Here is a 22,355-nt window from a genome sequence, read left to right on the forward strand (position 1 = left end):
CCCACTCCAGCATTCTTGACTGGAGAATCCCATGGACAGAGGAGCCTGGTGGGCTATAGTCCATGGGGTCACAAAAGAGGCAGACATGACTTAGCAAGTGAGCACACACACGTGTACCAGGAACAGTGGATGAAGACCAAATATATATTTCGTATTAAAAATCACACAGTATTGCAGGCATGAGACACCAACACCCACAAATCTACCCGCAGCCAAAACCCCCGGACACGCTGTGCGGTCACCATCAGTGGCGAAGGCAGGGCTCGCATGTCAGAGGGTCTCGCTTGTCACTCACCTGCGGGGCAGCCGGGCTCCTTACTCGTGGAACGCCTGGTAGCTGAAGTTGTCGGACCCAGCTTTGAAGTCGTATTTTCCAGTCATTCTCTGGTAATGCTGGACGAGGAGGGCAATTGCCCCAGCCACCAAGGCGCAGGCAGCCCCCAAAATGAGGACCAGGTAGCCGGCTCCCAGGCCCGGCCCTGCCGCTGGAGGTGACCCTGTGTTGCACAAAAGAAGCCAGTTCTGACTCCATGTTGGAACTGTTTCTTTAACTTGCTTTTCATTGCTTTTGATTGTTATTACAATCATACACAACAGTCAGCCTCAGAGGACTCTGTCCCTCTGCCTGTCTGTAAGCTAGAGTGCCTTTGCTCAGCTCATAGATAATCCGACCCTACCCACATGCAGAGTACATCATGCGAAATGCCAGACTGGATGAAGCACAAGCTGGAGTCAAGATTGCCGGGAGAAATATCAATAACCTCAGATACGCAAATGACACCACACTTACGGCAGAAAGTGAAGAAAAACAAAGAGCCTCTTGATAAAAGTGAAAGAGGAGAGTGAAAAAGTTGGCTTAAAACTCAACATTCAGAAAACAAAGATCATGGCATCTGGTCCCATTGCGTCATAGCAAATAGATGGGAAATCAATGGAAACAAAGACTTTATTTTTTGGGGGGGGGACCTCCAAAATCACAGCAGATGGTGACTGCAGCCATGAAATTAAAAGACACTTGCTTCTTGGAAGAAAAGCTATGACCAACCTAGACAGCAAATTAAAAAGCAGAGGCATTACTTTGCCCACAAATGTCCATCTAGTCAAAGCTATGGTTTTTCCAGTGGTCATTTATGGATGTGAGAGTTGGACCATAAAGAAAACTGAGCACCGAAGAATTGATGCTTTTGAACTGTGGTGTTGGAGAAGACTCTTGAGAGTCCCTTGGACTGCAAGGAGATCCAACCAGTCAATCCTAAAGGAAATCAGTCCTGAATATTCACTGGAGGGACTGATGTTGAAGCTGAAGCTCCAATGCTTTAGCCACCTGATCCGAAGACCTGACTCATTGGAAAAGACCCTGATGCTGGGAAAGATTGAAGGCAGGAGAAGAAGGGGATGACAGAGGATGAGATGGTTGGATGGCATCACTGACTCGATGGACATGAGTTTGAGGAAGCTCCAGGAGTTGGTGATGGACAGGGAAGCCTGGCGTGCTGCAGTCCATGGGGTAGCAAAGAGTAGAACACACTTGAGCAGCTGAACTGACCCACCTGTGAACAGAAGGGATTAGCACACCCCTTCCAAATGTTGGCCATTCCCTTGGAGATGTTTTGCAAGACTGAAGACCCTTTCACTTTACTTCCCCACTGCCTCTCCCTCTCTATTCTGCCTTCTGACTTTAGTTCCTCCTTGCTTCTTTCTCTCTGACTCTATAAAGGAACCTGGCACCCAGACCCCAACAAGATGGTTATTTTGAGGTGCAAGCCTGCCATCTTCTTGGTCAGCAGGCTGCCTGAATAAAGTCGCTTATCTTAACCCCCTGTCTCTCAGATTTATTGGCCTATTGTGGAGCGAACGGAGTGAGCTTGGACTGGGTAACACCTTCAGGGGTGAGATGGTGCAGGTGGGAGGTCCACCCACGCAGCGGGGCCAGGTCCCGGCTGGCCCCAGCATCGCCCCGAGATGGAGGACTCAGGTCAGAGCCCGTGATGGGGCAGGCTCTCCCGCGGCAGCCGCTCCGTGTGCCCGTGAACCTGGGGGCTCCCAGAGGTGCCAGGGCAGGTGCCTCAAGCCCAGGAGAGCATAGCAGAGGGGACAGCTCCTCCTGCTCATCCCCTGGATGGTCACTGGCCAAGAAGACGAGGCCACGTGGGAGCCACAGGCAGTGCAGATGGGGGCAGAGAGCTCAGCAGACTCGGCACAGGGACACGTTGCCTGTACCCACATGCAACTCAGCACCAGGGAGCCGGCCTTCCCCAGACTCGGGGGCAAGAAAGCACATGGGAGTCTGGACCCCAAACTGCTGAAAACAGGGATGCAAATAAATACTCGTATATGCAGGTTCACAGCAGCGGAAAGGAGAAACAGACCCGAATCCATCAAAGGCTGAATGAACAAACAAATGTGGTCCATCACCCAGAGGAATGGCATTCAGCCATAAAAGGGAGGAGGTTCTGCCACACGTAACGTGGGACGCAGATGAGCCTTGAAAACATCCGCTGAGCTGAGTGACAGGTACAGTTGCCGAGGACCACAAGTAGTCATGTGATCCTGTTTTTAGGGAAATGAGTCTGGAAGCCGACCTCATGGTTTCAGGGGTGGGGTTGGGGCTGGGGGTTCACTCTCTGTGGGCTTGGAACTGCTTTGGGGGATGAATATGTTTTGAAACTAGAGAAAGGTAATGGTCATACCACACTGTGAATGTGCTAAATTCTACCCAATAGTTTATTTTAAAAGTTAACTTTATATTAGGTAAATTTTATCTCAATCTTATCACACGAGCTTATCAGAAAGGTCTGGGTAGGAAAGCCTTCCTGGGCAACAAGGAACACTTGAGATCCCGTTTCCCATTTCTGGGGCTATGGCCTGAAATGCCTGCTTCTCTGGGCCCCCCCAGTCACAGCTCGGGCATTTACAACAAAGTGGTCAACGATGGCTTAGAAGAGGCTCCCTTCAGACTGCCTGTATGATGGGTCAGTTGGAAACCGGGCAACCCTGTCTTCCAGAGGGAGGGCCACACAGGGATGAGGATACTGGGAATGATTGCTGGAGCACCTGCAACCTTCTAAGGAACCAGAGGCCCCAAGACTCTGGGTCACCAGCTTCCTAACAATTCATTCACAGCTGGCCCTTAAATCCAGCCTCCAGTGGATGGTACCATGGATACCCCCTCCTCCTGTATCTCATGTCAGGGGCCAACTTGTGACCATAAGGGGGCACTATCTCCCTTGAGGATGCCGTAGCAGAAAAGCAGAAGAGGCCCCCCATGGTTGGCCCCACGGAGTCTAGCCGCAGCCCCAGACTGCCAGCTCCAGAGGCAAGTGAACCTGTTTGGTTGCTGCCTCTCCAGCTGGGCTTGTTCCCTACAGTCAAGTGCTCTTAACCAGCCACAGACTCAGAGCACCTCTGAGTGGAGTCCACAGGCCAGTACTGTCCACTGGTTATCAGGGTCCAGGAACGGTGACTGGTTCAGGAGAGATGCTTCCAAATAGAGAGGGAGCCTGCATTGCAACATGACCCACACCATCAGTGGGAATGTCTCCTTAAACATAGCATCCACATGTCAGCCCTGATGGATGAGACACTTAAAAGACATGGGTCCTCCCCCAGAAGTGTGAGCAGCCATGCACAGGGCGGTGATGACATCATGGTGTGAGGTACATGACCACTTCTTCTGCAAAGACACTGACCTGTCACTGCCCCTGTGAAGGGGACACATCTCAGTGAGGGGTAGTGACGGAAGTGTGCAAAAACCCAGGAGCTGGGGGCCTAGAACCCAGGCCACTTCCAGAGGCTGAGCTCAGTCACCATCCGGGGACCCCCAGGCTTCTCACTTTCGAGCCTCCTCCACAATTGTTCCAGACCCTTCCCACTGGTTCATTTCAGGAGCCTACAGGACACTAACCTCAAACTTTCTCAACTTCTTCTTACACACACACACACACACACACACACAACTCTAGTGACTGAGAAATTATGTTCTCTGGAAAAGCAAATGACCATGGACGATTTCCAAAAATTAAGTGCAAGAAGTATGATACTGACAGATGATCTGTTGGCAGCACAGATTCAGGGATTGCCCGGGTGGATTCTTCCTTTAAAAGGCCAGCAAACAGTGTTACATGTTGAAGCACAATCCTCAAAAAAATGTGTGTTGGGTCCGAACCCCCAGTGCCTCAGAATGCGACCTTATTAGGAAATAGGTTCTTTGCGGACGTCATTAGTTAAGAAGTTATACTGAAGTGGGAGAGGCCCCTAATTCAATGATCAGTGTCCCCGTAAGAAGACAGAGGTGTTCAGGAGAAGCCACGTGATGACAGAGGCAGAGGCTGGAGGGAGGCGGCCACGGCCAGGTCACCCAGCAGGACCTGCAGAGGCTGGGAGCCAGGCCTGGAACGGAGGCCCTCAGAGACTTTGGAAGGAGCCAGCACCACCCATTATGTGATCTTGGATTTGTGTCTCCAGATTTCAGGAGTATTTTCTGTTATTTTAACCACTCAGTTTATGATTCTTAGTGAATGTGATTCACATATATGTTCTCTTTCATATTAGAGCCCCAGATCAACCAGCTCTCAGCAATTTAAGACAATGAAGAGGGCAGGAAAAGCATTGTCCCAGCACCCAGGCCAGTGATCGCCCAAGGACCAATGCAAACACCAGGGCCTGGAGTCCAGCTTGGGAGACCCTGAGCAGAGAGGCGTGGGGCCTGGCTAGGGACCTGTCATCTTTTAAATCTCTGAAATGTTCTGGATGAGAACCAGCAGCTGAATATCATTGGCCAAAAACCTTCCTTCCCAAGCTCGGGTCAGGACTCCTGTCCTGGTTTACACCCTACCTCCAGAACTCAGAAGTTCTTGAACAAGATAATAGAGAGATAAAGAAGCCTGTCCAGATTAGGAAGAAACAAAATAAAAAGGGGAAATCAACTAGGATTAGGTTTAACTGCATGAAAGAGAAAACCCCAAGATAGCGGTACAAAGAAAATGGAAGTTTATTTCTTTCTGGCATAAAAATAGGAGGTCAGAGCTCAAGTCTGGCCCCAAAGCTTTGCTCCAGGGTGTCCTGGGGCACCAGCTCATTTGAGCTCCTGTCTGGATGGTCCTCATGGCCCCAGGTGGTGGCTAGCTGAAGCCACCTCTCCTGCATGTCAGGCAGCTGGGTGTGTACCAGGTGTTTATAAAGAGGGCATTTGACACTCCCTTTTGCATCTTATTAACCAGAGTTCACTCATGCAGCCACTCTTGCTGTGAGGTTGGCTGGGAACTATAGATTTTCCCTGGCAGCCACCTGTCCCCTAAAAACTAAGGGTTCTATTTACCATTGAAGGAGGGAAGAACAGATATTTGGGGACAGCTAGAAGCTTCTGAATCAATAGCCAGGTTTAGTTGTCTAACCCGAGTCACCTGCTCACCTTCAGACCGAATCAGCGGTCCCCAGGACATCTGGTGCATCACGGATGGCTCGCTGCTTCTCAGTGACCGAAAGTCATCACAGTTCTGTTGTTTTCATAGGAAAAAGGTGCTCACATTAGTTGAACAATGGTTACGAGAAAGGTACCCACTCTCAGGGATAGTACACTGATTCACACATGCTGTTTCCTGCTAGAAACGTCAAGTCACGATGGATGAGTTCAGTCAGAGGGGAAGGATGTTGGGGAGGCCAGATCACCTGGATCAAAGGGCTGTGCCAGGCTGGATGCCCGGCGGGATGAGGGGAGGACGAGGCAGCAGGTGGGTTGGAGGAAGTGGGATGTAGCCCCCTGAGCTGTCTTCAGTTACTAGCTCTGGCCTCATCTCAGAGTCACCTTTGTGTTCTTCCCAGCCTGCTGTAGACACTTGCTCCTTTTCAAGCCTTTGCCTTACAAAAAGTTTCAGTGACATAGAATCTACTAGTGACATAGAATCTACTTACTATATACCTGTGATGGAGTGTATTCCCTCCCCTCAAAGATGTTACAGTCCTAACCCCAGTACCTGTGGATGTGACCCTATGTGGAAACAAAGTCTTTGCAGAGGATCCAGGTAAGATGAGGCCGTTAGGGTGGACCCTAACCCAGTGTGAGTGTGTCCTTGTAAACAGGGAGCATTTGCACACAGGCACAGGCAAGCACAGAGGGAAGATGTGTGAAGACATAGGGAGAAGGTGGCCCTGACCAGCCAGAGAGCCGGACCTCAACAGATTCTCCCCACAGCCTCAGGAGGAATAACCTGGCTGACACCTCGATCTTGGACTTCCAGCTTCCAGAGTTGTGTGAGGAGAGATTTCTGCTATTTAAGCCTATGGTACTTTGTTACAGCAGGGCTTCCCAGGTGGTGTTAATGGTAAAGAACCCTCCTGCCAATGCAAGAGATGCAAAAGATGTGGATTTGATCCCTGAGGTGGGAGAGGGTATGGCAACCCACTCCGGTATTCTTGCCTGGGAAATCCCATGGACAAAGGAGTCTAGCGGGCTAGAGTCCATAGAGTCACAAAGAATTGGACACAACTGAAGCAACTTCGCACGCAGGTATGCACACACACATTTTGCTACAGCAGCCCTGGGAAGACAATAAACACCCATCCCAAAGGAAGTTGGAAAGAAACACGTGCAGCCCATATAATAGAGAATCTGAGAACTGGCAGCTCCTTACCGAGGCTGTCGTGGCCATTAACACCCTTAGGGTTGGAACCTCCCTGGTGGTCCAACGACTAAGACCATTCCACGCTCCCAATGCATGGGGCCCGGGTTTGATCCCTGGTGAGGAAACTAGATCCCACATGCCCCAACTAATTCACATGCCCCAACTAAAGATCCCAGGTGCCACAACTAAGACCCAGCGCAGCCAAATAAATCAATAATAAACCCCCCTTAGTGTTTCTAAGGGGCCGATGCAGGTCAGGGTCCCTCCACAGCCAAGCACTGGGAGTCTGTGCTCCTCTCCTCCTGCTGTTCCAGAAGATCTTCCATTTGAGAAAAAGTAACAACAAAACCAGGAGTACCTGGGCTTTTTCTCCTGTGCATTCAGACAATGCCCTGGAAAACCACCCAACTTCCATGAGGAGCACAGGAACAAGCGTGTCCCCCAAAGGAAAGAGAAACAGCCACTAGCTGACCCAAAGACCAGCAGAGCCCTCCACGCCATCCTCCGCCACAGGCGACATGTGACAGTCACTGCACCTACTTGTCTGTGGACAAAGAATAACTCTCCAACCCAGGAACGCAAAGCACACCTCAGTTTCAAAGGTCTGAGGAAATGAGACTGTAAAGTTATTCATAATCCCAGCATAAATGCTGAACAGGAAAGAAAAAAAAAAGATTAAACAGTGTAATGGCGAGGATTCAGTAGCGTTCTGTCAACTTGCTAAAAAGAATTTCAAATTAAAACATTTTTACACCTTGAAGAGAAGCACTACAGCTCTATGAGAAGGAAGGTCTGATGTGATGGCCAGTGGAAGGGTTATGGCCCCAGGAAGGGCTCGAGTGAACCACCCAGGAACATCGGTCTTCCACCCAAGGCTGTCCACCATCAAGACCTCATTTCATGCCTTTTAAAAGCCAATTCTGTGGGCCCAGCACTTCCTCTGTGAAGCCAGGTCCCAGAGCTGCCCAAACCCAGGGCTTCTGATCCTGGAGCCTCCCTCCTCATAGCATAGAGCCTGAGTCCAGAGGTTTAGAATAGCAAAACACCTACTATTTTGCACGTGGCTCCAGGGGATTCCATGCAGATGCGGAGTTTGCAGTGCAAATAGACTATGGAGTTGTTGATGAAGGAAAAGATTTTCAGCTTAAACCGGGCCTTGTTGGAATTGCCGTTCTCAATCACGGTCGTGTGTGTATTGGGGATGGGGCAGCTGGGAAGAGAGAAGGTGACTCATTAGTTCTAAACTGGCCTTCCTGTTTTTGTTGCCAGATGAATTTCCTTACATTGCATGCCCACAAGTCTCCAAGTAGGCAAGGATGGCTAGGTCTCCAGTTCCCAACAGGAGGGCATTCTGAGGGCACTGCCTAAACCCAGGTCTGCATCCACTTGTGTCTGGGAATTCTCTTGGGAGTCCCTTTGACTGCAAGGAGATCAAACCAGTCAACCCTAAAGGAAATCAACCCTGAATATTCATTGGAAGGACTGATGCTGAAGCTGAAGTTCCAATACTTTGGCCACCTGATGTGAAGAGCCAACTCATTGGAAAACGCACTGATGCTAGGAAAGATTGAGGGCAGAAGGAGAAGGGGGTGACAGAGGATGAGATGTTTGGATGGCATCACTGACTCAATGGACATGAGTTTGAGCAAATTCTGGGAGATAGTGAAGGACAGAGGAGCCTGCCATGTTGCAGTTCATGGGGTTGCAGAGTCAGACATGGCTGAGCAACTGAACAACAACAACAAAACCAGACTACACAGCAGGGGCCAGGTGCCCAGTGGCCCCTGAGTCCTCACCTGTTGTTAATGAAGCCAAACATGACTGGGTCCCTGGCGTTGCTGGATGGCGTGGCCCAGCACTCGGTCAGGACCACCTTCAGGTTGCTTTTCTGTTTATAGAGCCCTACTTCGATCTTAACGTCATCACTGGCAGACACGCTGTAATTTTGAGGAATCGGAGAGTCTCCAATAAATAACTGCATTTCAGTGACAAAACTTCCAGCGCCGTGGAGGTCCTCAATGATGGTGTAAACCCTGCAAGAGGGAGTGTTTGCAGGGGTCTGCTTCTTTGACCCACTTGTTCCCCTTCTTCTCCAAAATGCAACTCCAGAGAAGGGTGAAAATAAAAGACCATCCAGTGAGAACACGCAGAGAAAGGCTATTTTTTTCCCCAAGCTGGCCGGAGCTGGGGCCAGCCCCGGTCACTAGAGTTTGGTGGAGACCTGAAGGCAGGCAGGGCGGGGGGTGAGTTTCACAAGGGAAAGGGGAGCTCAGGGGTGCCCTGATGGCATCCTATGTGACTAGCTAGGGGAGCAGACCTGACTTTCTCTGGTTGGTTCAAACTGGAAAAGGGGACAAATCTAGGGAAACTGGCAGTTAATAAAGTCCTGGCCAGTATCCATTTGTATGTTCAGTCTCTCAGAAGGGTCCTCAAGTGACTGAAGCCCTAAAGAAACCCCCAGGTGAAGGCGCTGGGAGGAGAGTGAGCCCCAGGGAGTAGGGGAGAGACCTCTGCACTCACCCCCACTCGGGCGTGTAGCCGGATGAGGTCAGGAGGTCGTTCTGGAAGGCACAGTGGATGGGGCTCTCGATCTTCATGTGGTGGATGATGCCCTCTGGGGACACGTCGTTCCTCAGCGTGGTCCTCACCACTGTAGTGGTCATGTTCTGAGAACAAACGGGAAGTGAGTGAGCTCCCGGGCCCTAGTCGGCCCCCAAAGTGGCTGCCGACCACGGCTCTGGGTGCAGGGGCTGTTTAAAGTTTACCCCCTCCAAGTGTGAAAACGCTGACAACTTTTCCCCAGTATAAAGCAGCGAACTTAACACTGGGACACTGGTTTAGCCTATTACCTGTGCTCCTTTTCTGCATTAAAAAGAGAGCCAGAGACAAACTAAATCAGATACTCCAAACAACAGATCAGGCTCCTGCCCAAATAATCCTCAAGGGCATTTCTGAAAATGAGAGTGCAGCGCCCTCACCGAAGAAATCAAGTTAAAATAAACCAGTTAAAGTCTGCGACTCAGAACATTGCACTGTAATTCTGCGGAGAATAACACAGAACCAAAAGGTCCAGAGGGCAACCTAAAGAAAATGAGTGTGATCTGGAAGAGGACTGGGGGATGTGAGGTGATAATGCAGTTCTCGCCTGAGGACACGAGTCCCCAGGGAACTAATGAGTATTAACGAGGTAGTATTAACGAGGTTAAGCCCATAAACAGAAATGCAAAGCAAATCGGTTTCATGCTAGAGAAATGACCCCACGGTCAGCTGGTATTAAGGACTGGCTGCTCCGAATGTGAATGTTTAGCAGGAAAAAAAGATGTTCAGGCAGTTGTGTACCAGCACAAGGAGATAGGCTTGCCAACATCAAAGAGAGTTCTGAAATTTCTCCAGAGTCAAAACAGAGATGAAAACCCTGAGATGGGCAGTTTCATCATCTGATTTAGTGGAGAACATTGCAGGAGGAGATAAGAATTTCTGTGAAAATTGCCATCGTTGTACTGAAGGCAAAGTCTTTTGTTTGACAAAATGCCTAAAGTTGTAATTATCTGTTTGAGTTGCTTTGGCTAGTGGCTTGGGGTTTGATTGTCATGGCAGTGGCCTCCCCAAGATCAATACCCGTTATTGATGCCTTCAAAAGTATCACTAGAAGGACGGAGCCCAGGACCAACCAGGAACAGCCTGAGTGACCTGTGGTTGTAAAACTTACTGTGCACCACGGCCAGCGGTGGGCCTTGTTCTGCTTGTGTTAAGGTCACCAACCTTAACAGTTTAGAACTAGACAAGGGAAATTTTGTGTGAAGAGGAAACAAGAGGTGTGGCTGAAAATTATGCAAATGAAGAAGTTGGAATTAGAGTTGGTGGAAATACACAGCCAAGTAAAGTAAATATTACTGGACTGCTTGAAGGACGATAGAGCAAAGCAGAGGATGAGCCATATGACAAATGGTCGAATCCTGATAAGGTTGCCAGTAGAGCATTTGCTGAAAATAGAGATTCTGAGATTACCAATACTAATGTGACCTGTGCCTCTAACTGACGAGAAACCCAATGGACAATTAAGCCTTGACTTGAGAGGGTCTGAAAACAAAACTTCATCTGCAGGATGAAGCTTAGAGGAGTAGGAAGGGAACTGTCTGCTCTCTGATGATCGGAAAGTTCCTGAACAGGAGGACATTTTAAATTATCTTTCCTTCTACAGCTACTGCATCTACTCCTTACTTGCTGTTTTATAGTAAATTATACAGTGAGTATGTTTTACTTATGTGCATATTAAACAGACCTGGACAAACTGGTAAAGTTGTTTACATCAAAGAATCTTCAGCTCTTCAACATCACACTCAGAGCTGAAAGCATTTCCTCTAAGATCAGGAACAAAACAAGAATGCTCACTGTCACCACTTCTATTCAGCATAGTATGAAGTCCTAGTCACAGCAATTAGACAAGGAAAAATAGAAGGAATCCAAATTGGAAAGAAAGAAGTAAAGCTGTCACCCTTTGCAGATGACATGAGGCTATACATAGAAAATCCTAAAGTGAAAGTCACTCATGCTGGACTCTTTGTGACCCCATGGGCTATGCAGTCCATGGAATTCTCCAGGCCAGAATACTGGAGTGGGTAGCCTTTCCCTTCTCCAGAGGATCTTCCCAACCCAGGAAATGAACTGGGATCTCCTGCATTGCAGGCAGATTCTTTACCAACTGAGCTATCAGGGAAGCCCCCAAATCCTAAAGACATCACCAAAAACACCTCATCAATGAAATCAGTAAAGTTGCAAAAACATAATTAATATATAAAAATCTGTTGCATTTCTATACACTAACAGGAGCTATCAAACTAACTAATAAGCTGTCAGAAAGAGAAAACAATCTCATTTACAATTACATCAAAGAATAAAATTAAAAACCTAGGAATAAATTTAACTAAGGAGGTAAAATACTTGTACTCAGAAAACTGTAAGACACTGATAAAAGAAACTGGAGACCAACACAAATAGATGGATAGATATACTATGTGAATGGACTGGAAGAATTAATATTGTTAAAATGACTATTCTACCAGGGCAATCTACAGATTTAATGCAATCCTTATCAAAATAACCAATGGCATTTTTCACAGAACTAGAACAAAAAATTCTAAAATTTGTATGGAAACATAAAGACCCCAAGCAACCAAAACAATCTTTAGAAAGAACAAAATTGGAAGTATCATACTTCCTGACTTTAGACTATACTACAAAGCTACAGTAATTAAAATAGCATGGTACTGGCACCTAAACAGACACATAGATCTATAGGACAGAATAGAGGGCTCAGGAGTTAACCTACACTTACTTGGGAAATTAATCTATGAGAATATACAATGCAGATAAGTCAACTTTTCCAAAAAATTGTTTTGGGAAAACTAGACAGCTACATGCCAAAGAATCAAACTGGTTAACTCTCATGCCATGCAAAAAAATAAGTTCAAAATGGATACAGACTTAAATGTAAGACCTGAAACCATAAAACTTGTAGAAGAAAAGATAGGCAGTGTGCTCTTTGAAATTGGTCTTATTAGTATTTTTTGATATGTCTCCTCAGGAAACAGAAACAAAAGCAACAGTAAACAAATGGGACTACATAAACTAAAAACTTACATCATGAACAAAATTATCAACAAAACAAGGCAACCTACTGAATGGGAGAAGATATTTGCAAATGATATATGGTAGCTCAGTTGGTAAAGAATCTGCCCGCAATGCAGGAGACCCAGGTTCAATTCCTGGGTCAGGAAGATCCCCTAGAGAAGGAAATGTCAACCCATTCCAGTATTCTTGACTGGAAAATCCCATGGACAGAGGAATCTGGTGGGCTGCAGTCCGTGGGATTGCCAGAATCAGACACAACTTAGCAACTAACCCACCACATATCTGATAAGGGGTTAATATCTAAGACATACAAAGAGCTCATACAACTCAACATCAAAAAAACAAACCCAATTTAAAAATGGGCACAGGATCTGAATAACCCTAAAAGATGATGCTAGCAAAATGTTGCACTCAGTATGTCAGCAAATCTGGAAGACCCAGTAGTGGCCACAGGACTGGAAAAGGTCAATCCTCATCCCAATTCCCAAGAAGGGTACTACTAAAGAATGCGCTGAGCATTAGACAATTGCATTCATCTCCCATGCTAGTTGGGGTCGCAAAGAGTTGGACACGACTGAGCAACTGAACTGCACTGAATCCGTGCTAGTAAGGTCGTGCCTAAGAACTTGCATGCTAGTCTTCAGCATTATGCGAATTAAGTACTTTAAGATGTACAGAATGAGTTTTTAAAAAGGCACAGGAACCAGAGATCGAACTGCCAATTTTCACTGGATCATAGAGAAAGCAAGGGAATTCCAGAAAAACATCTACCTCTGTTTCATTGACTACACTAGAGCCTTTGACTTTGTGGATCATAACAAACTGTGGAAAGCTCTTAAAGAGATGGAAATACCATACCATCTTAGCTGTCTCCTAAGAAACCTGTATATGGGTCAAAAAGCAACAGTTGGAACCCTGTATGGAACAACTGACTGGTTCAGGATTGAGAAAGGAGTACCACAGGGCTGTCTGCCGTCACCCTGTTTATTTAATCTATATGCTGAGCACATCATGAGAAATGCTGGGCTGGGTGAGGTATAAGCTGGAATCAAGATAGGCGGGAGAAACATCAACAACCTCAGATATGCCACTTTAATGGCAGAAAGCAAACAGGAACTAAAGAACCTCTTGATGAAGGTGAAGGAGGAGAGTAAAAAAACTGGCCTAAAACTATATATTAAAAAAACTAAGATCATGGCATCCAGCCCCATCACTTCATGGCAAATAGAAGGGGAAAAGGTGGAAGCACTGACAGATTTCCTCTTCTTGGGCTCTAAAATCACTGCAGATGGTGACTGCAGCCATGAAATCAGATGATTGCTTCCTGGCAGGAAGGCTATGACAAACCTAGACAATGTGTTGAAAAGCAGAAACATTACTTTGCAACAAAAGTCCATATAGTCAAGACTATGGTCTCCCCAGTGGTCACGTACAGTTGTGAGAGCTAGACTGTAAAGAAGGCAGAGTGCCAAAGAATTTATATCTTTGAACTATGGGGCTGGAGAATACTCCTATGAGTCCCTTGGACAGCAAGGAGATCCAACCTGTCAACCTTAAAGGAAATCAACCCTGAATACTCATTGGAAAGACTGATGCTGAAGTTGAAGCTCCAGTATTTTGGTCACCTGATGCGAACAGCCAACTGACTGGTTTCCCTGATGCTGGGAAAGATTGAGGGCAGGAGGAGAAGAGGGCATAAGAGGATGAGATGGCTGGATGGCATCACTGATGCAATGGACATGGACTTGGGCAAACTCTGGGAGATGGTGAGGGACAGGGAGGCCTTGTGTGCTGCTATGCAAGGAATCACAAAGAGTCAGTCATGACAGGACAACTGAACAACAATATACATAATGGAATACGACTGAGCTATAAAAAAGAATGGAATTTTGCCATTTGTGACACCATGGATAGACCTAGAGGGTATTATGCTAAAGGAAATAAGTCAGACAGAAAAAGGCAAATGCTGCATGTTATCCCTTGTGTGTGGAATCTAAAATACAAAACAAACGAACAAACGTAACAAAATAGAAATAGTTATAGATACAGAGAACAAAGAGTGGTTGCCAGGTGGAAGGGAGGGAGGATGAGAGAAATAGGTGAAGGAGAGTAAGAGATTCAAACTTTCAGCTACAAAATGAATGAGTCATGGTATGAAATGTACAGTGTGGGGAATATAGTCAATAACTAGTTGATATCTTTGTATGGTGACATATCAGAACTAGACTTACATGGTGATCATTTTGAAATGCATAGAAATATTGAATTACTATGTTGCAACAGATACTAACACAGTGTTATAGATCAATTATACTTCAAAAAGAAACAAACAAACATAGAAAAAGAGATCAGATTTGTGGTTACCAGAGGCAGGAGTGAGAGAGTGGGAATTGGATGAGGGTGATCGAAAGGTACAAACCTGCAGTTAAAAGATGAATAAGTACTAGAGAGGTAAGATGTATCATACCTCATATGTATCACAACATAAAACATATAATTAGCCCTGCTGCACTTTATACATGGAAGTTGTTAGAGAGTAAATCATCAGAGCTTTTATCCCAAGGAAAAATAATTTTTTCTATTTTTGAATTTTGTATCTATATGAGATGATGGATGTTCACTACACTTATTGTGATAAGTATTTCATGATGTATGTAGGCGTGTGTGTGTGTGTATGTATGTGTTCAGTCATATCTGACTCTTGGCAACCCCATGGACTGTAGCCCATCTGGCTCCTCTGTCCGTGGGATTTCCCAGGCAAGAATACAGGAGTGGGTTGCCATTTCCTCCTCCATGGGGATCTTCCTGACCCAGGGATCAAACCTGGGTCTCCTGCATTGCAGGCAGATTCCTTACTGTCTGAGCCACCAGGGTAATCCCTAGTCATTTTGTTATATACCTTAAACTTCTACAGTGCTGTATGCCAGTTATCTCTCAATAAAACCGGAAGAAAGCATTGTTTTTAAAGAATCTTTAGCTCTTGGATAGTATTGGTCTCTCTAGGTTATTATACAAACACTGAAATTAGAGTGAAAATCATCATAATTTTTAGAGTTCATTTTCCTTGGTAGACACTCCAGATGCATTAGCTTCTGGGAACAAAGTCACACAGGTTCTTAAGTGAACAACTCAAAATGAAAACATTTAAATGTCTTTGAATTTGTATCTATCTCCTGTGATTGCTTTTTAAAATAAAGTGTATTCATATCTCCAAGCTTCGCAAGTGGAGCTGTGGTAAAGAGTCCTCCTGCCAATGCAGGAGACACAGTAGATATGGATTCAATCCCTGGGTCAGGAAGATTCCCTGGAAAGGGAAATGGCAACCCACTCCAGTATTCTAGCCTGGCCAACTCCATGGACAGAGGAGACTGGTGGGCTCCAGTCCATGGGGTCACAAAGAGTCAGACACGACTGATCTATGAAGCCCTCACGCATGTTCATCTTTTCATGTTTTTGAATGATGTGCATGATGTTTATAGGTTCTGTGTTTTTTCAGTTCAGAAGCAGAATCTCATTGAGCACATCTGGTTTTACAGAGCCATGAAGTCACATCTTGGATGAGCTTTATTAAAGACAACGAATCTAGAATATGTGCCCTCCCAGCGGTGGATGTCATGTGCCTTGACTCTCTTTGAAAACTGCCTCAGAAAACCTGGACAGTGTCCTTCCATCATTGTAAGAATTTTACACAAATTGTGAAGATGATTCTGTACTCCAGGAAATCTTTGGGGCATGGGCTTGTTTCTGTCTCTTCCAGGGCTCTGCTGTGCTGTGGTCAGCCACTCAGTTGTGCCCAACTCTTTGAGACGCCGTGGACTGTAGCCTGCCAGTCTCCTCTGTCCAGGGGATTTTCCAGGCAAGAATACTGGAGTGGGTTGCCATTTCCTCCTCCAGAGGATCTTTCTGACCCAGGGATCAAATCCACATGTTTCGTCTCCTGCATTGGCAAGTGGGTTCTTTACCACTGAGATACCAGGGAAGCCCTATCTCTTCCTGAGTGAGTGAGTGAGTGAAGTCACTCAGTCGTGTCTGACTCTTAGCGACCCCATGGACTGTAGCCTACCAGGCTCCTCCCTCCATGGGATTCTCCAGGCAAGAATACTGGAGTGGGTTGCCACTTCCTTCTCCGGGGGATCTTCCCGACTCAGGGATCGAACCCAGGTCTCCTGCATTGCAGGCAGACGCTTTAACCTCTGAGCCACCAGAGAAGCCCTAAAATTATCTGTATAGAGTCAATCAAACTCAGAAGTGAGACCCTAAATTTCAGTTTTATTAAAAATTAGGAAGTCAATAAAATTTAACCAAAAATAAAAGAAGAGGAGGCAGAACCCACTAACAGTATATACTCTGTTGTATTTGTATAAGTGAGCCTTCAGGGGAATCTTAGTTTTTGACAAATTTGAAAACACATAAGAGCTCCTGTGGCTTCCAGGGCTTGGATATGACTCATAAGACATGAATTTCCTTTTGCTCTGAACGGGCTCCGAGTCTTACTGAATTTAATAGCTAAACCAGGTGTTTGTCCAGCTGGGAAAAACAAGCAAGCAGGAGAGCTGACAACAGCAGCCTTCTCCTTGTCTCTGGGCCCCTGTCTGCCCTTCAGTCGTGTAGGCGGCGACGACTCCCCCACGGGGTAGCCCAGGGCTCCTCCTGCCTGAGCACCACAGGCAGGAGCATCTTATTTCTCGTGTCTTTCCCTGGTTCTACAGGCCCCTCACCAAAGCGGCCCTGAGAACCGCGTCAGCAGCTTCGCCCCACTCTCTGTGCATTCACCTGCTGGTGAGAACCTTAGGGATCTTTAAGAAAGAGAACCATAACCCTAGTTGTTTTCTGGTTGTACTGGTTAGAGGGTCGGAGAGGGGCTGAGGAAGGCTGTGGTCACCAGAAACATCCTAACTGGTCCTTCAACCCAGGGCCCGTGTCTGTGTGTCTGAGGACCCCCTCAAGGGGCAGCCAGGCCCACAAGTCCCCGCTGACCTCCAGCTGCCTGGCCTGCCCTCGGCCTGGGGTCTGGCATCCAGGCGGGCTGGCACTCTGAGCTGTGTGCACCAGGCCTCCAACCTCCCCTCCCCCAGCCCTTCCTGCTCAGGCCCGGGGTCATGTCTGGGCCTCCTGCTCAGCACAACACTGATTCCAACCCTTCCAGCCCAAGATGCTGCCTCCCTCTGCCCTAGACTTGGGGTCATCAGCAGGCTCAGGCCAGCCTGTGCCCAGGCTCCCCCGCCCCACAAGGGAGCTCACCCAGGGCTCCAGCCAGAGCCTCTGAGGGTCCCACCCTGTGCCACTGAGACCCTTGGAGCTGCAGAGGCACAGAGGCTACAGGGTCCTCGGAGGCCAGGCAACCTTGACCTTGACCTACCCCTTAGACCTTGGTGAGCTTCCAGGTCCCATTGATTAAACATGGATAATAATACCCAGGGGCTTCCCTGGTGGCTCAGAGGGTAAAGCATCTGCTTGCAATGCAGGAGACCTGGGTTCGATCCCTGGATCAGAAAGATCCCCTAGAGAAGGAAATGGCAACCCACTCCAGTACTCTTGTCTGGAAAATTCCATGGACGGAGGAGCCTGGTAGGCTACAGTCCATGAGGTTGCAGAGAGTTGGACACAACTGAACGACTTCACTTTCTTTCTTTCTAATAATACCCAGCCTGGCGCTGATGAGGGAGCTAAACACCCAGCCAGCAGGTCCTAGTACCCTCCCCACCCCTATTCCAGGAAATGAAGCCAAAGACCCTCAGGGCCCTCCCCACCCAGTAGCACAGTTAACCCAGCAGTTTCCCTGATAAGGACTACCCTCCCCCAGGGCCGTGGCTGACACCCTGCTGAGACCCTCCCCAGCCTACCTCCAAAAGAGGACCCTTCCCCTTGATGCGGCCCTCCCACCCAGAGCCCAGCCTGTCCCACTGGCCAGAGCCACTTAGATACCCTGTATCTTGTAAACTCCTGGCCTCCCTCATCGGCCGCCAACACTTGTCCCCGGCCACAGGCCTGGTCCCCTACATACATCTCTTGGGACCATTTCAGCCCCCTTTCACAGGCTCCCTGCAGAGGCCTCTCCCCACCCTGGGGCACAAGCTGGGTGCTGGGCTGAGTGCTGGCCTGGCCCCACCTGGCTTTACTGGGCTATGGCCCCCACTCCATGCCAGGACCAAACGTTTCTCCAAGGACAACCTGCTCGGGGCTGCGTCTTCTCCCTGAGTCCCGGGGCTGGCTGACTGCCTGGTGTGGCCCTGAGAGGAGAGCCCTCATGCTCAGGGGCCAAATGTGGGGATGGGGGGAAGCAGGAGTGTAACCGTGACCTAGAGACAGCCTTCAGAGACTTAGGACCTGGAGCCGTCAGCCCATCATATGGGGATGCTGCAAACCAGAGACGCGGATGGGGCCTGGGAGCCTGGCCCAGAGTCAGCCCAGCAGTCAATGGCGGGGGGCCAAGACCCCCTCTCTGCACAAGAAATGTAAATGCCTTCTGGCCAGGACAAGCCCACTCCCCACACTGCACCACAGAGGAAAGACCCTCAAACAAAATTTTGGATGGCCCTCCAACCAGGTAACCCCCACCAACGCACGCACACATACAAGTATTCATACATTCTTCACAAACACCCCCCCAACATACACGAACACTGACACCTTGTCATACACAAACACACATGCACACACAGGCTCCCAGCTTTCCTGCCACTTCACATGCAACCGCTGACACACATGCACACAGACACGCACACAGACACGTTCTCATATACATGCACGCACATTGTCACATACAAATGCACGTGTACACAGACACCTTCTCATATACATGCACACGTGAACATACATGTGCACACAGACTCCCGGCTTTCCTGCCCCTTCTTCTCCCTCACTACCTCCCCTTCTGGCCTGTGCATTCAAATCACCGGCAGGATTTTATAAACGCTGACTTCGCACCTGTTCCCCCGTGAGAACTCCACCCTGTTCTAACCCCTGGCTCAGGGTCCCGCACTCAGAGTCAGAGACCCCGGGGTGCAGCGTCTTCCCAGTCCCCCAGGCCAGATGCTGACCCTCCCCACCCCGAGATCCAGATGCCCGGAGACTTCTCCCCAGCCTCACGCTCTGCAGGGCGGTCCCGCACTCGTTCCACGCGGCTGCCAGGGTCACGTGTGTGCTGTTTCGGTTACTGATGTTGCAGGACGGCTGCCCCAGGTAGAGCGAGGACTCGGGGATGCCCTCCTGCTGCAGGAAGCGCCTCTGGATGACAAGGGCCACCTTCTCGATCTCGCAGATCACCCTGACCGCCCCAGTCAGGTTCAGCCGTGGGGACACACCCTGGGAGGCAGGGAGGGCACCTTGCCCAGAGGTAGCTCCAGCTCCTGTTGGGGTCGGGGGCTGTTCTGGGCCAGGGGCCTGGGTTGTGTTGCCAGGAGAGTCACCTGCAAGGCAAGAGGAGACAGAAGCATAGAGTGGGTCTGTGTTTAGGGTCAGCCACGTGAGCCTGGCCAGCGGGGTGGCATAGGGCAGGAGGGTGTGGGCAGAAGGTGGACAGCAGATGGGAAGCATCTGCAGCCACGCATGGGGAGCTCACACATGCCAGCACAGCTGCACACACATGTGTGTTGTATGTTCCCGCCAGCCCAAGCAGCTGGGCACGCCCTGGCTCACTTTTGCTGCCGTGGCCAGGGAACTGTGGGGCCCTCTGCCCTCCCAGGCTGACACTGGGCGTGTGATGAGTCCATGGACTTGGGACCAGCCATCACCCCCAGGGTCCCCTGAGTCTCCTCTGTAAAATGGGTTATGAAAGACTTCTATGGTGGTCCAGTGGTTAAGAATCTGTCTGCCAATGCAGGCGACACGGGTTCAATCCCTGGTCCAGGGAAGATCCCACATGCCACAGAGCGACTAAGGCCTTGTGCCTCAGCTAGAGAGTAGCCCCTGCTCGCTGTAACTATAGAAACCCACACGCAGCACCAAAGACCCAGTGCAGCCAAAAATAAATAAATAAGTAAAATGGGTTAGTGAAGTTCACTCTGGATCCTCAGATTCCTCACTCCTGCTCAGCTTCCCGCTTCCCTCAAAGCACGCTCACTTTCAACCTCTGGGAGAGCATGAGGCTCTGTAAGAACATCCCCCATCCTCTGAGGGCAGACGCAGGACACGCTCAGCCCTCCTGGGGCCTCTGCTACAGACTGGCTCCAGCACCTGCCCCCCTGACCCCTGCCATCCCATCTCGAGGTGCTCACCAGCTGCCCGGCCCCGGGCGGCAGCCTAAATCCCTGTTCCCAGTGCTCACAGCCTGCTCGTCTGGCCTCATCTGGCCTCATCTGGCCCCGCTGAGCAGCCTGCCCCATCTCTCCCGAACACCTCCGGCAGACACTACCTGCAGCCAGCCCAGGTTGCGGGCCTGGACCCTGCCCACCCTCAACAGCTCCGTTCCGCTGCTGCACCCAGCACCACACCCCACCCCGCAGCAGCCCCCTCTGCCAGACTGAGCCATCCTTTAAGACTGGCGCTAAGACCCCTCTTTCCTGACCACACCCTGACCACACCCATGGGACTGAAACAACTTAAGAGTCCTCTGGGCCTCCTGCTTCTACCTCAAGTAGCCCACATCTCGCATCCCCTGAGGCATCGTGTTCACTCCTGTAAAGGCCTGTCTCCTCCATTTGACCACAGATCCCTAGAGGGCAGGGGTCATCTCAGGGTCAACAGTGAATCCACAAACGTCCCATTTAGTGGAAGAACTGCTGCATGGACAGTGGGGCTGAGTAGAAAGATTTCCATGTGTCGTTTGTCACACAGACTTGGGTTTTGAAAGATCATCTTTTAGCATCTGAGAGGACACACCTGAGTGGTTGTATATGTTTCCTCATCACAGGCATCAGAAGAAGCACTTAGGAGATGAGGTGCCTCCAGAAGGCTGGAGGTGTGTGGAAGGACGGGGAGGTACCAGAACATAAACATGTGCACACACATGCACAAGTACACATATATGTATCCACACATGCACATGTGTGGCACACATATGCACACGCACACTCCAGAAACTCGTCCAGGACTTAAAAATGTGTTGACCTCATTTAGAAAAGATGCACTTTGGGGATGAGTGTCCTTAAAAGAACAGACTATCTGATGGTGTTCCAAACAAAGGATCCTGATAATATTACCTTCACAGGGTCTTCCAGAAAATTCCACCAGGAGGTCAGGGGCATCTCCCTCGCAGCTGCAGATGAAGGAGCCCAGCGTGTTGCTGCAGGCAGAGCCTGGGGCACAGTCATCCTCCTGGCTTGCACACTCATCGTAATCTGCAGCATTCAGAAAGCAAGACAGGAAACCCTCGTGGGGACCTGAGCATCTCGGCCGTGCCACGGTTCACAGCAGCTTGATGGGGAAGGTGCTTCTTGGGGAGTGAAGTTAAAATTATCAAGTGACAGAAAGATGGCCAGTTCTGGAGGGCTAAAGAGCAGGGTGGCACCTCGAATTTCTGTGGGGGATGGGGTGGGAGCAGGTGGCAGAAAGTCTGCTAAGATTGTTCTGGAAGGAGGATTCCTGGACCCGGGGATGCTGGGGTGGGGGAGGGGCACAGCAGCATCCCCTCAGCTCCCTGGAGACCAGGAGACAAGGAGGACCCCACCCCCACCCTGGTCTCAGGCAGAGGGACCCAGCCACCCACCTGCTCTCATCTCTACATTCAGTTACTCATCTTATTAGCAATACCAAGAAGCAATACCATTTAGCTTTACTAAAGAAAATGGATAAACACTAAAAGGGCTTGGCAAAGCCTTCCATCTTTGTGTTTCATCTTTCATGTACTGTCTATTTGGGTCTTTTGTGCCTGTGTCTATTGCATTCTTAGTATTTTATTACCAATGCAAGTGATCACTCTATATTTGGGATATAATTCTTCACCAGATTGTTGAAATTATTTTTTGGTCTGTTGCTTGCTTTACAATGGTGACTATTTTGTTTGATATGAGAGCTTGAATTTTTTTATAGAGGTAGCTATTCCAGTCTTTTTCTCTGTAGGCGTAACCCTTCTCATTCCAAAAATCAGAAAAATATTCATCTATATTGTCTGTGATTTTACTCATCCATGTAACTCTAAGCCTCTTATCATGTATTCTCAGGCCT

The 22,355-nt window shown here is 48.8% G+C and overlaps 1 protein-coding gene and 1 pseudogene across 1 annotated transcript in view; one reads left to right on the plus strand and one right to left on the minus strand.

Moving 5' to 3' along the window:
• Positions 1-315: 315 nt before the first annotated feature.
• Positions 316-22,355, minus strand: part of UMODL1 (uromodulin like 1) — a 75,963-nt gene continuing 53,923 nt past the window's right edge. Inside the window, exons 15-21 of the mRNA XM_061168050.1 lie at positions 21,392-21,529; positions 19,341-19,660; positions 9,141-9,286; positions 8,417-8,653; positions 7,671-7,830; positions 5,411-5,495; positions 316-497 (exon numbers count right to left, since the gene is read on the minus strand). Of these exons, the coding sequence (XP_061024033.1) occupies positions 316-497; positions 5,411-5,495; positions 7,671-7,830; positions 8,417-8,653; positions 9,141-9,286; positions 19,341-19,660; positions 21,392-21,529 (1,268 nt within the window). The remainder of the gene's footprint in view (positions 498-5,410; positions 5,496-7,670; positions 7,831-8,416; positions 8,654-9,140; positions 9,287-19,340; positions 19,661-21,391; positions 21,530-22,355) is intronic.
• On the plus strand, positions 9,544-16,862 carry LOC133073828 (ubiquitin carboxyl-terminal hydrolase 1-like; annotated as a pseudogene).

The sequence above is a fragment of the Dama dama genome, chromosome 19 (genome assembly GCF_033118175.1).
Source record: "Dama dama isolate Ldn47 chromosome 19, ASM3311817v1, whole genome shotgun sequence".
Taxonomy (NCBI): Eukaryota; Metazoa; Chordata; class Mammalia; order Artiodactyla; family Cervidae; genus Dama; species Dama dama.